Genomic DNA, 14,550 nt, shown 5'->3' on the forward strand with positions numbered 1-14,550 from the left:
TGATGTGAAACACAGAAGCACCTCTGCAGTACCAGTGGTACATTTCAAAAAACTGTACTTGTGTCAAACATTAATTCTGTTCCTGCATTCTTGCTTTATGGTGTGCAGGAAAAGGTAGATGTTTCCAAAGACCATCTCCTCTGGCTGCTTATAAAACTGCTTAAGAAAACTAGTAGCAGCTTAAGTTTCAAAATAAACACAGGAGGTGGTACTGACTTCCCTCTGTAAAGTCTGGTTTGCTGGACAGCCTCAAGGTGCCTTGAAAATGGTTTGCAACTGACCAGGTAAAAGGAATCAGCTAAAGCTGCACCTGATAGAGTACTGTTAGCGAGGTTTGCTCCTGCTTCCAGCTTCTGCTGTATGCAGGCCAGGCACAAGCCAAAGAGGGAGGTAAGAGGGCTGTGAAACATGCTTAAAAAAAAACAAATAGCTGAAGTTATTTAGATTGAAAAATTGTGAATTACGGTTCTGCTCTGTAACAAATCCAGTTTAAAAAAAAGAAAAAGGCAATTGTATAAAGCTGTAGGGGGCTGTCTCTGCATTGCTTTCAATAGTTCTATTTTGAACAGTTACTCAGAGCCCTGTGTTACTGCCTTTTGCCTGATGGCACAGGCTATCATCGAGCTCCAGCAGCACGGCCCTTGGGCACTTACATACGGTTAATTTATTTCCAGCTTCTTCTCTTCCCCCATGTGTTACCAATCTTATTTCAGCCTCAGTCGGTCTCATTTGTCTGGACAAGAAAGAGCACACTTTAAAATGTCATTCTTCATTTACAGCAGTGGCTTTATTACAAGAAATTAGGATTGAGCTACTTGCTTACAGTTGTGTGGGCACATGAACTGTTCAACACTGAAACAGTTTGAAACAGTGGCAAAACAAGCCAAGCCTTTTTTTTTTTTTAACTCTGGCAAGTTCTTCAAAAGATGTGTAACCACCTGCACCAGAATTCTACAATTACCTCCATAGACTGTACAGTATTTCTTTAGAGTAAAATATTTACTCCAATTATGTAGAAAAATAGGGTAGGCTATTACAAGTCAAGTAAAACATCTGATTGTCAAGCCAGTAATTTACAAAATACAATAAATGATTATAAATCTGAGAATTAGGTTCATAAAAACATACATTCTTTTACATACACAATTTCTTGTTTCAAAAGCCACCTTTGTGCAGGAAGACTTTGCCCTGTCACATCATCCCTGACTTTATCTGAACAGCAGAATCATGGCGGCCATTAAAACCAAGAGATGTAGAGTTGGTTTTACTGCTGCTGAAGAACGTTCAAGCCCTTGGTACAAGGGCACTTTAGGACATGAAGCAGGTCTTGTCCTGATAGAGGCTTCTGAGAAAGAGAAGTCTTGCTTCAAAGCGTTGAAGTTAGCAGTGTTATCAGGTATTTCCACTGTCTTCAGCATCGACTTAAATCCAGGTACAGTAGCCTAGGAACAAGCGTGAAAGATTTCTTGAAGCACCGAGTTCGGCTGTGAAACAATCAGTGTCTAGGCACTTTATTTATACTTTAAATGTGTAGGAAAAGCATTCTAAATATAAATTGAGCTACAGCAAGAGAAAAGTTTTTCACATTACAGCAATAAGTCTAAACAAATCTGAGATGGAAACGGTAACAGAACATATGCTTCCCCCAGTTCACAAGGCCCTTAGCTCATTTTGCTCTATTTGAGTCATTACCTTGCAGTGGCTGAACTGAGTAAATCGCTTAGCACCAAGAGCCACGCAGCCCGGAGGATGCGACCTGGTGGGTAGCTAACCGTGTCGGGCAGCAGCACAGCCCTGAGTGAGGTCTGCTTGGTGCGAACAGGACCAAGGAACTACGGGTTGAACAAGCCCAAGGCTAGCAGCAGAATTAAGTGCTAGGTGTCACAGGGCATTCTCTGCCACAGTAAGGGAATTTCTCTCAGGCGTGTTTTTTCCTTGCCTCTTGTAAGGTGCTGCCACGGATTGAGGTTGCTCGCCTCTAGGGACCAAACCTCAGCCTGCTGCCTTACTCCTTCAGCCCGCTGCAGCAGGAGGGTGGCGGGGACAGGGGGCTGAGCACCAGCAGGAGGCCCTCACTGGCTGCTCGTGTCCAAAGAGGTATTACAATTAATAAATTTATTTGTTAATCAGCTCATGAGTCTTTACAGTTCCTGTATTTGACTAAAGCAGATCCACCTTACTCGGCTATAAGGATTCGGTCTCACTGTGCTCAAGAACTCGATGTAATCAAAAATGATAATTGAGTAAGGCAGCACACTTACATTGATCACATACTTCCCAGGCAGAAGGAGAAGGAAGTACTCTCCGTGTGCGTTTGTCCTGTATGGGCAGACGTGAGACCTCCCTTGGGCTTCCACGATCGCATTGGGAATAGGATTTCCATTCCTATCGGTAACCTGGCCTTTGACTCCTGTGAAAAAGGGAGAGGAGAGAAAGATCACAGTGCGTGCTTGTGACGAGCCTCCTTGACTGGCTGAGTTGGACTATTCGTTTCTGAAATTCAACAGCTATTTCAATGATTTCAAGTACATTTAATAATATCACTAGTACTTACAGCTAACCGAAGAGAAGCAAAATAGAAAATCCTTTCTGTTGTTAGCAGCTTCCCCTCACGTTAGCTTAGAAAGCACCATTCTAATCTCTGCTTCTGAGCTTCACTTGCTAAAAGCATCATACCTACTTACTGTACGTGTCTTGCTGAAGGGCTCACATTTTCAGTAGCGCGTGTGTTCTTTGTGTGTGTGTGTTTGTTAAATAGCCCAGCCTCTTATCTAGCACTTCCAAATGGCAGAATAACAGTGTCTGCTTCTGGAGCAGTTCCCCTTAATTCTCACAAACCACCTTAAAGGCAGCGCTGTCATTAAGCAAAACAGCCATCAGACATTCAAGGCAATGAAATGCAAGATAAGCAACAGATCCCTTCGAACCCTTGAACCCTCTGCAGAACACCACTAATTCACTAAGCACTTCTCTCTTCCAGCTGTGAAGTCCAGACCATGCTTAGGTCTTAAAAATACAAAATCCAAGCAGCAAAGAGCCAGGCACCGTGCCCACATACACACACGTTTAGAGACCTTGGAGATAAGTGATTGCCCCAGGGCTGCTCAGGAGAGCAGGCTCCCTGGAGGCCAGGGAAGGTGAGATGCCCCAGGGCCTGTTCTTTGCTCCTGCCCCACACCTGACAATCCCACCTCTAAGTTCTTCTCTCACCCATCCCTAGCCTTGTAGCACTTGCCTTTGAAGTCATTCCTGGAGCACGTCAGCTCCCAAATTCATGCCGTAGCTCCCCACACAGACCCAGGCTGCTGCAGCCTGCCCACTTTGCCCACTGTCCCTGTCTCAGCTTTAGCTCCCTTCCCCGGCTGCACACCCACCTAGGTGTACTTGTTTTATGTATTCAACCAGAGCAACTTTGTTGTCTGTCCAGAATTTCTCCAACTGGTCTGCTGGAGGATATTTACAGCACGACAGCTCCAATGTGATTTCAAAACATTGTCCCCAGACGTAGTTGTAATCTTGCATTCCACCTTAAAAGTAAAATAAAACAAGCCAGTGTTCAGCTGCAAAGAAGCACCAAGCTCAAGCTGTAAGAAAAATGGAAGTTAAAAATATTGGCACCTGTAAGAAAAGTCAATTAGACAAATTATTCCTCAATGCCACACTTATATTCACTGCTTCCTGTGGAAAAACAGCTTAATAACTCTCTATATACTTGTAGGGTGTTGTTTTTTAAAGTACAGCAGTGTTTTGGAAATGATGATTATTGTGGTTGAGGAAGGGTGGGTCTTTGCCTTAAGAACTCAGAAGGCTTTTCAAGCGCTCCCCACTAAACAGAGACATAAATCCAGGGATTGGCATGGGGTTCACTAGTCTTGGAGCTGTCCTAAGAGCCTTTTAAAGCTTTGAATTCAGACTGGGAAAGCAACACACGGCATGTACCAGAGTACACAGGACCCACATTGTATTTGGCTACATGGAAACAGAAATTAAAAAAAATAATAATTCAGCAAAGTTTTTTTGTTTATTTTTAAAAGGATGATACATGAACAGAACATTTGCTTCCTTTCTGAAAGGAAAGAGAGGTTTTTGGCCTTGGTGCCAGACTGATGTACCTGAACATAGATGAAAGCTATGTTCCCTTGATACAGGACATAGAAGAAGTCAGTCAAAACTGCAGCAACTGCCTCATTCATTCATGTAGCTGCTGATCAGCAGAGCCCACAAACACCCATGTCCTGCTCCAACAACCTCTACGAGTGTGTTGGCTTACACAGCTCGCTAGCTGCTTGTATCAGCCCTCTACTCTGGGCAAAATGACAGCCCTTTCATCACCACAGGTGGCAGAAGCAAGTGAGAATATCGTATCTGAAGCGGCTGAAATAATATCCCTGCCATTCTTACCCTCCAGCTGGTACCAGGAATACCCATTGGTGATGCCGTCTGGAAAGGTCTGCCTGCTGTCACACCCGGTCCCTTTGTACATGCTGGCGTGGTTGAAAGAATAGGTCTTTGCCAGGTGAATAAAAACATCATCATCCGGAGACCTGCTGTAGCCTTTTGATGAGCCAGTAACTGCAGAATAAAGACAGCCATCATGCAATTCTCATTCCTGGTGAAACAGGCAGCGCTATCTTACGTACGGGGTAAGAATCTGCCCAATAGCCAGAGCAGGCAGTGAATTTCGATGCCTCATTTTGTCTTTGATGTTTACCAAAGTCTGCCCATCCCAGCTCAAAAGCTGAAAAAACCCTTGCAGAAAACCTTACAGATGTTGCTTTGGTACAGCTACAATTCCTAAAACAAATCAGCTTTGGGGACAAAGGTTTGTTACCAGCTTACCTGAGTTACCGTTATCGAACGTGTAGCTGGCAACCAGGGCACCCCCGTGCAAGTTCGCTGAGAGAACAAATGTTTCATTTTTTATCCAGTTCATCACTGCTCGAGTCTCTGGCTGAATGGTGACGTTGTTGTTCTCAAAGGCATCGGGAAAATTCCTGTTCAGATCCTCTCCATTCTTGTTGTACCTTAGAAAGAGAGAAGACGCTGCCGTTACTGTTTGCCTGTAGACACTTCCACACCACCAGCCCCACGGTGCCTGACGCCCATGGCACACCAGTGCCTTTATGGAACAGGCAAAACGACCACTGCAAGGTTATCTTCTCAAGCATTCAGCAAACGGACTTCAGTATGCGCTCTGTCAGCACCAGGCTTTCCACAGGACACAATAAAACAGCTCTTCTGGCTGTATTTCAGGTGGAAACAGAGGATGATATTTAATATTCGTATAGGATATACCCACACCTACACATACGTGAACTTATAAATCTAAGTCAGATAAAGATATTGTACTTCTGTCTTTTTTTTCCACTTGTCTAGGAAGATCAAGGTAACTGCTGGATGGTGATGTCCCTTGTATTCCTGTCACTCTGGACAGACAGTAAAATAAGACACAGGATGGATTCTGTGAATTCCACCTGTACGTGAAGGTCCAGCCTGGGCAAACGCCTTCTTCCTTTTTCACTCAGAGAGGTCAGCACAGAGAGTGTAAGAGAGTATTTTAGTTTCAGCTGTGTTAATTTGTTTAAACTCGGTTAGTTAAATTCTATTTGACAGCAAGGGGATAAAAATTCCTGCCCTCCATAGGAGTCCTATCTGTTTGCTGAGGAATACTTTTCGTTCCTGATAAAAAGAAGGGCCTATTCCAGTCACCCAGAGAATTAAGCTTTCTCTACCTAAACTACTTCTTCACTTGCTCCTGATGTTGCCATGGCCAAAGAAGAGACATGTTTGTGGAAGTCCATTCAACGAGCTCAGACACACCTTGTTCTCAGTAAGAAGGGTTACATAGCTCTTCAGCTGAAGAAGATCCCTGGGGGTGGACTTTTTGTTTCACCTTTCTTTGTGGTACCCTAGAGGTCTGAACAGGCCATTGTCCTTCTGCTCTCAGTTTGGGTCTCCTGCCTGGAAGGTTAGCTCATTATATCATTCTGACCAATTTTCTCTCACCACACCACAAATAAACACCAGGCTGACTCACTCTTCCAAAACCCTGTGCTGTAACAGTGCCTCTTAGAACAGCACAGACCAAAATTATCCCTCACACACCCACTACGCTATTTTCTCCACCAAGTATGATTCAGCCCCTTGGCTATCTCCGATTATTACTCCCCACCCATTTCCTTTACCTACTCCCACCCTCCTAAATCAGCCTTACCTTCCTCGTGAGTAATAACAATGAGGCACTTTTGTAGCTTCAAATCCATCAGGATTCATCGTTGGCATGATGTGAATCCGGGTATTATTGAGTAACTTGGTAATATTTGGGTCACGTCCGTAGCTGGTCACCAGGTAGTCTATCAAATGGAGCAGGATCTCTCGCCCAACGGTCTGTAAAAGAAGCACAGATTTTATTTTAAGCCTGCTATGGAAGAAAAACAGAACAAAAAAATAACAAAAATAGCCCAAACCCACTGCTTTATGCTTAGAGGGTTTTGTTTTGACTGGGTTACGCAGACACACAAGGCGTACAAGAACATTCTGGTCAATACTGTTTCGTTTCATGCTCTCCCTCTAATTACATTTAAAGCAATTTACGAGATTAAAGGAGTCACTGGAAGGTTTTCACAAGACTTTCAAACCCAGATCAACCAGAACTACTTGTGTGATGGGAAACCGACTGTGTCAGCTACGCTGCTTAATCCCTGCGTGGATAAGGCAGGGCCTTATCAAAAACCCAAGCTGCGAGGGCTGCCTGCTGCAGGCCACGTGGCTGGAAGCGCAGCCCAGCACCACCTCGGTGCTGCTGCAGAGTCAGCTCGGGGCTGATGCCCCAGGGACCCTGGGCTCTGCACATAAGCACCCGTACTTGGCAGGGCTGGCGAGGGATGGAAGAAAGGAAATTTGTGTAAGTCGTGAGAGCTGGCAGGACACCTCCCTTTGGCTTGCTAGGTTAGATCTTAGCCAAAACAGCGATAACTTCCAGCTCCAGTGAGCTGAGAACAATCCTGTCCTGCCCCAGAAACCACCAGCACAGCGTGCTCGCTGGACCAGGCTTTCCAGGAGCACTCTCACAGCACCATCAAGGGCACTGTGGGGTTCCTAAACCCTGGCTGGGATGGAAACAAACCAAGACTGGCAACTGGACATGCTCTGCACATGGTTTCTTTCTACTTTTTCTCCAAGAACAGAGCCTGGTAAATCACTGCAGGCTCCAATTCAGAGCTACAGAGCCTCAGTAACTTTTACAATGAGTCTTGCACCACTAAGGTGGAAAAACTGCAGAGGATTCTCCCCCGCTCCTAAACTGAGAAACACGAGTGACAATATGGGGTGAAACTGGCATCACAGATCAACAACCTCTTGCTTGCAGGCTGGGACAGGGCAAGGTAAAAAGCAGGTGAAATCAGACAGAGGGAAGGGAATATTCCTCCGCCGCTATTTGCTGCACTGACAGCTTGTGAAATTTTCACATCAGTGCAATTTAAGCAGCAAATTCCGCTCTGGACATGGAGGCGAACAGGAACATGGAGCTCAGCTGGCAGAAGGTGGCTGGTATAATACAGCTGGGAGCAAAGCACATCCCGTCAGCTGGCAGCAACTGATGATTGTCCCAGCAGGAGGAGGGGAGGGCGGCAGCGCGAAGCACAGCCCCATGGAGCTGCAGATCACACCAGCATCAGGCTTAAACTTACTCTGTGAAATGTAAGAACCTGAACCTGTCTTGTATGGGCAGCTCAGGTGATAGACAGCTTGGGCAGGACGCAGCAGAGGGAAGAAGGGAACAGGGAGAAGTCAGCCAAATCATGGCCCTGGGCAGGAGAGAGAAAGCCAGCAGGCTCACAAGAAATGAGAACGGCCCTACCACAGAGAGAGACTGCAGGCAAGACTGGGCTGCTCTCTGGAGGGAATGGGAAAGGGGATCTGCTCCTGTCCTGGTGTTCTTTGGTGTCTGGGGCAGGGGGAGCAACTGCAGGGAAAAAGGAGTAGAGAAGCTGGAAAAGGAAGAAAAGGTGGTTGGAAAAGGACAGTGTTCATAAACAGCAGCTGACCGGTGCTTCACAGATCACATTCTTTGCCCTCCAGAGTGAAGCCCAGACTTATTTACCTATGCAGCATTAAAAACAACTACAAAACAATAAAAAAAGAACCCTATTTTATGGGACTCCTTGCATAGCTCTTGCTGTGTCCAAGCACTTAGCCCCATTCAGCTAAGGTCTGTCACAGAGGGCTAGTGCTCTCATCATTTAAAGAAGCGTGTGTGTTACCACTCGGTTTTGGTAGAGCAACAGGGGGCTGGTTTTGGTCCAGATGACCCCAGATTTCTTGAAAAAGCACTTCTGGAGGTGGTTAAGGGAAGGGTTTCGTTTCTGAGACAGCAAAGCTCAAGTTTTGACCGAGCCCTCAGAAGGCACCTCCTGCCCAGCAGGCTTCACCCCGCCTACACCTAACACACGGGGAGAGCAGACGGAAGACCTTGTGTCTTTGAGGGAACACGACGAGTATTTGGTTTTAATCGCAGCCCTTTCACAGATTAAAAGATTAAGGTCAGCTGCCACCGTGCCCACACCGGGACGCTCCCCTCCCGCGCCCCTGAGTTGGGCAGGCTCTCACCGCCACGTGGTAGAGGCCTAGTGCCAGGGGGTGACGGGCGGAGGGGCTCTGCCCATTTCTTTAGAAGATTAAAATTCTTTCCTTAAACGTGGCCTGGTTTTGTTTATTTTTGCAGCTGAACTATGTCGAAAGAAGACCCAAATCATCAGGCATGGCCTGTGTCAGAGCAGCCCGGCCTTGCCGGCCTTGGCACAGAGCTGGGGCAGCGCAGGCACCACCTGAGGTGCAGGGGGAGCCCCAAAATCCTGCCGGCTGTAACACCTCGAATTAGGGGCACCTGAAGCACACCCCCGTCAAGTCTGGGGGATATCAGCTACGAAGGGCAGCCTTAAAGCCACTGCTTGTGTGAGCACCACCCGGCATGCACCCAGCGCCTTCCAAAGCGGCAGCCCGGCCTACGCTGAGAGGGATCTCAAAGCTTTTTCAGGCACAACAAAATATTTCAGCAAATAGGCCGGGTTGCTGGGAACTCTGAAGTTTCTGGTGCCTCTGACCTTCTCTACATCCTGCCAGCTGATATTGAAACCAGGTAGAAAATAGTTCCCTATGCAGGAAATGCACACGCAGTTCTTCCCCTGTTCTCTTTTCTAGGGTATGCATTTGTAGCCCTGCCACACCTCTATACTTTTTTTTTTATTTAAAAAAAAGCTCCGACTGTATCAATCAGAAATAAGACTACTCCAGTCCTCAACCACCCAAGCCCTACTAAGCCACCTATCTCTGGAAACCCTTCTGTGGAGATGATCGCATCTGTGATGAGATGCAAAACAGGGTACAGCTGCGTTCACCTCGCTCCTGAGATAAGCCAGCAAGATAAGCACAGCCGTTCACGTGGGCTGGTTCAGGCTCATCACCACACACTCAGCTTCGGGGAGAGAGAGAGGCAAATACTGTTGCACCAAAAAAAGCAGAAGTTATGAGAAGGGGAGGATTTAGGATAAGGGTAGCATCGGTAATATCATCCTGGAAAAGGGATTGATCTCATGATTGCTCTCACACTAGCTGTAAGGCACCCAAGGGAACAAGCAGAAAGGCACAGGAAGGTTACGCTATGGACAAGCTTTCCTCCTACAATCTAAGTGGTTTAGGAGCAATCTAATGAAATGCCCTGGCTCGGTTGTGCAGACTGGACTCTGGTCAGTGGCACTGCTGGTCAGAAGCTGGCCGGTCTGCTCCATGTACAGCCTAAGGGTGCTTGGGGATCTGGGTTTGGTCAGCAAGAAATTGAATGAGCTTTTTCCCCAAAGAGTGATGTGTGAATATGTACATAGAAGAAGAGCTCTGTCAGTGAGAACACAAGCCTGGGCCAAGAGCAAGCTGCTGCCTAAATCAGAATGAGCTGGAGCTCATAAATAAAATAAAAACAGGAAAATTCACATCACTACTCCCCTCAGAGAGCAGACTAAAAAATAACCAAACCCTTAAATTTGCTTTGAGCTGCCTCCACTAAAGCACTGATTCAAACACCGGGACTGCAGCGCTAACGAGCAGGCCCTAGAGCAGCAGGTTCCTCTTCCTCATCTTTAGTGCAAATGTTACCGCTGTGTCACAGGGCTTTGCATTTCGTGCAGTCTGTCAGTGCTGTTTTGATTAAAGTGCCACAGAGCTGAAAGCAACCGTGCTACCTCTGATTATCAGGCAGAGTGTGGATTACAAGCAGGACTGCTGGCAATGGTGACCAGCCTCGTTCAGCCACAAAAGCAAGGAGGGAAGTCTACTGATGCATCTGTGGACCTGGGGCAAAAGTTCACTATTTACCAATGGCTGTCACAGAACAAAATCATTTAGCCTTGGCTGGTCACGTTTTATGCTATAAAGCAATTAACCTACTCTGAAAACAGTCTTTCCAGTTCTGATTAGAAAAAAAAGCTCTCTTCCTGGTGTGTTGTGTACTCCTGTTATCTTAATAGAACTGCCCTGCTGGGCAACCCTCCAAATAACCTGGGTTTTCTTCCAGCAGCACGTGTGAGCAGCCTGCACATATGCAATTCAGGCTTCTCCGTTTTCTGGTTTTAGGAGCAGTCTGCTGGCTGAAGCGAGGAAAAGTGCCATCTACACGATCACAGCACGTCAGAAGGGCAGCCTCTCCAATGGCACCAGAGAAGAGAGCTGCTCAGCACGTGGAGAAGTTCTCACTTCTATGTGAAGCACCACTGGAGCACAGAAGACACCCATAGATCAGTGAAGCTATAATCCTACAATCTCAGGCTACAGGAGACTGCGGAACACAAGTCGAAGCTTGTCATCCAATTCATGCAGAGCCTATCTGCTTAATCTATTACAAGGGGAAGCTGAGTCTTTCCCCAGTGACTGGTCCAGGAGTATTTTAGATTATGAGGAATAAATATTTAAAGTTCTCCAATGCTTCTCTATATGAGGAATTCATTTCCTGCCATGTGAAATGCTTTTATGGTCAGATAGGAAGAAGTAAAACTGTGTTATATCCATATGCAAAAATATATATAAGGCATAGACCAACACGAGGGCCTGAAAAGGAATAGCCTTAATTCCTAAATCTTCCCTAGGTGTGTGCTTGGTCTGATGAAGAGGCTAGAACGTGGTTCACTGGAGGGACACGTAGCACAGCACCTAGTGCTACAGCACCACTAGCTCAGGGAACAACCCCTCTCAGACAAACTGGTCACAATGCCAGTACTTAATCTCGCTTCGTTTGTCGTAGTCGATGCAGAAGTTTTGATCCTAGGCAGCGATCCAGGTTGCCTAACCCCAGGAACATGCAAACACTGCGTGCCCCTGTGTTCAAAGCTCCTTGTGCACATCCAGCTGGGCGGTGACGGCAGCAGGAGCGCTTCACCGTGGATGTTCTGCCAGGAGGAGCGGCAGCAGGAACCTGCCCTTCTGCAGTCCAGGACTACTGGATTGGAAGGCCAGGCCACGCTGGACGAGATGGTGTTCTCCCCTCCGACCCCACCAAATTTGGGTCATATGTAGCCACAGTCTTGAAACTTTCTTCAGCAGTCGGCAGGGACCAGCACGTGCAGCCACGGCTCCTGTAGGCACCCCGCACCACACACAGCACCCAGGAGCGTGGGCCACGTGGGGCCGTGAGTCAGCTCCCTCCCACACAGAGTTAAATTCCAGAGCAGCCAGGCTCCCAGCAGCACAGCCACTGTCAAACAAGGTGAAACTGGTCTAACTTGGGGAAAATTCTTGGCACACCGTGTCGCAAGTGCCTGGAGGCGTGCAAGTACTCAGACAGTATTGGTACTAGGGAGAGCTGGTGATAAGTTGTGCTTTACACAGCATACACTTACTATTCCGCCTGGTTTCATTAATTTGGGGAATTCACAGTCTGGCATCTATGTATTTTGCCTCTTCTCTGTTGAATTATTTATCCTTTGTACTTAGAGGCTGCATAGAAAGATACTGTGTAGTTTAAATTTATCCTGAATGTGCCTAATAAAAGCAGGCAGAGCTAAGGAATATGGGAAATAGGAAGCAAGAGAAGATGAGAGGGAAGTGTGAGAAGACGAGAAGGAAGTGTGAAGCTTTGAATATTTCTATTTCAGTCTCATGTACTGCACCAGCAAAGCTCATAATCACCATTACCTCCTCTATCATTAACAAATGGGCATTCTTTCCTCAGCAAATTAGGCCTGAAATTGCTTTTTCTTTTGTACTCAGTGTTACCTTAGGTGAATCTGTGTGTTCCTAGCTTAAGGTTCCTAGGAGAAACTGCCTTTTTAAAAACCACATTTGGTGGTTCACAAGAATTATTATTCACTCTTTGGATGGGTTTGAAGTGTTTTATCACTCATATTTCATTTCTAGGTAATAACAACTTACAAGCAAACCATTACAACTGATTCATTGCCAGTAAAATTAAAGCCTCTGGGTTTATTCTTGTGGAGAACACAAATCTCTCTCTACTTGAGAGGTCTTAGGAGTAGGATTCTTTACTTTGATGGAAGGTCTCTTAAAACCTTTCAGCCACAAGGGAACTTTTCCTTGAAATTTCTCAAGAAACACACATGTCAGTTCTTCTGTGAGGATACACTTGAATAATAAACAGCACACACCTGAGAGGAGTTCACCCTAAACCTCTGGCAAGTATATTTGGTATAAATGACATTGCAAAAGTTGAAACCTACCTCATCCCCATGCATATTAGCAACATACTTGAACTCTGGAATGCCAATCTTATGTTGGGTTGGAAACCTTCCCAGAACAAGAACCCACAGGTCTCTACCTTTAAGAGGGGAAGGGGAAAAGACAATTTTTAAACAAAGTATAAAATTATACAAACCTTAAAGAAACAAAAAAGTAAAAGACTTGGTCATCAAGACGACCATACAGGTTCTTATATTTCATTGCTGCCCAATCTTATAATAGAGTGTTTTAAAGTAGACTTATTTATAGAAGTGCTTGTTAAATTGGTTATAGGAACAAATGTGCTGTCTTCCAACTAAAAGCATGTAGTGAACCCTGCAATTTCAAAAACATTTAAGCAGTGATAGAAAATAAATTGGGGCTTTTTTTTTTTTTAAAAAAAAAAAAGAAAACATTTTTCAAATCCAGTTCTGCAGGCAAGATTTTGTCAAGCAGTCACCAAGCAACTATGTAATATTTAAAATAAGACACTTCCTCCAAAAGCATTAAATCATTTTTTTTTTCTGAAGCACATACAGAATTTTCCATTAACAGAGAAAGAACTTACTTGTATTAAAGACAAAGTAGAAAAGCTCAACACATTAATGAATTACTGCTCAGAAAAAAAAGGGAGATGACAGGCACAGCTGTATCAGAGACATACCCCAAGAATTAGCAAAATAAGAATTAATAGCTACAGGAAGAGCATTAGTCAAGATCACTGCAGTTGCACAGAAAGCTGAACTTTTAATAAAATAAATATTGTGGAAATCCTAATTTAAAACGAGGGAGGGCATACTATTGGTAGCGATGTTGTGGCATTTCAGATCTCTCAGCAGAGCTACGCTTCCCACTAGGCTGCTCTCAAAGCAGGAGGACAGCTCTGGTTTCAGCAGATGGCAGCAAAGAAACGGGACCAGTTCTGGGGTCACAGCAGCCAAAGGTTGCTAACGGCCAGACCTCGTATGCACACTGCCTGCCCCCAGCTCTCTCACCCTGCTGGCTGAGGGCTGCCAATAAATAAGCAGCCTCGTAGCTGGAAAGGGAAATAACCGCAGCACCTTGACAAACAGGAGAAAAATGTTGAAGAGATGAGAAGAAATGCTACAAGATGCGCTGAAACAACTGCAAGAGAGGTGAGCCGAAGCCTGAGCTTGCCAAGCTAGGCTCTCACTTCACGGGTTGGATCAGAGCCTAATTAGGGCCAAGAAGCACCGAGGCAGCAGTGACAGCAAACTAATTCAGCAAGTGGTCTCGGCATCCCCTGGTTATGCCCAGTCACTCTGGAAGACATTCTTATGGCCAGATGTTACCCACAAGGCTGAGATGCCACCACTGACATTCATTGGAGAGGACGATGTGAGCAAGCAGTCCATACCTTTTAAAATAAGCCTGCATTGAGTGCTTTGGTGAGGAAGCTAGTTATTCAGCTTCGCTGCATGCAGAGCTGCTGTTTCATTAAAAAAAATCAAAATCAAATAGCTTGTCCTCTGTAAGTCTAGACAAGTAACAGAGTGGAGAAACCAGAGATGCTAGGTTTTAAGCACGTCCTTCAAAAAGGAAAGGAACCACCAGCTCCCGGCACCCTAGCCCTCTTCCCCTCCAGAACCCCAGGGGTCCCTTCCAGCCTCAGCCTTTCTGCAATTCTGTGGGAACAGAGCACAAGCCTTACTGCAGCAGCACATTTGGATGTGGGAAAAGAAACCCTAGTGCTAAAACCAACAAAAAAACATTACTCTTGTTTATAATCCAGCATGCACAACAGTCTCAATCTAATTTCCAACATGTCATCCTCTCCCTGGCTGTATCCAGAGGTATCCTACAATGGAA

The 14,550-nt window shown here is 45.8% G+C and overlaps 1 protein-coding gene across 3 annotated transcripts in view; it reads right to left on the bottom strand.

Moving 5' to 3' along the window:
• Positions 1-760: 760 nt before the first annotated feature.
• The window catches only part of CPM (carboxypeptidase M), a 30,955-nt gene continuing 17,165 nt past the window's right edge, over positions 761-14,550 (bottom strand). For 2 of the 3 annotated variants that reach the window (XM_072034766.1, XM_072034764.1), the window contains exons 3-9: positions 12,723-12,816; positions 6,215-6,387; positions 4,840-5,024; positions 4,402-4,572; positions 3,375-3,527; positions 2,262-2,410; positions 761-1,442 (exon numbers count right to left, since the gene is read on the bottom strand). In XM_072034766.1, coding sequence (XP_071890867.1) covers positions 1,209-1,442; positions 2,262-2,410; positions 3,375-3,527; positions 4,402-4,572; positions 4,840-5,024; positions 6,215-6,387; positions 12,723-12,737 — 1,080 coding nt within the window. In that variant the 5' untranslated portion in view covers positions 12,738-12,816 and the 3' untranslated portion in view covers positions 761-1,208. The remainder of the gene's footprint in view (positions 1,443-2,261; positions 2,411-3,374; positions 3,528-4,401; positions 4,573-4,839; positions 5,025-6,214; positions 6,388-12,722; positions 12,817-14,550) is intronic. The other variant, XM_072034767.1, reaches the window with a different exon arrangement.

This window comes from Anas platyrhynchos, chromosome 1 (genome assembly GCF_047663525.1).
Source record: "Anas platyrhynchos isolate ZD024472 breed Pekin duck chromosome 1, IASCAAS_PekinDuck_T2T, whole genome shotgun sequence".
Lineage (NCBI taxonomy): Eukaryota > Metazoa > Chordata > Aves > Anseriformes > Anatidae > Anas > Anas platyrhynchos.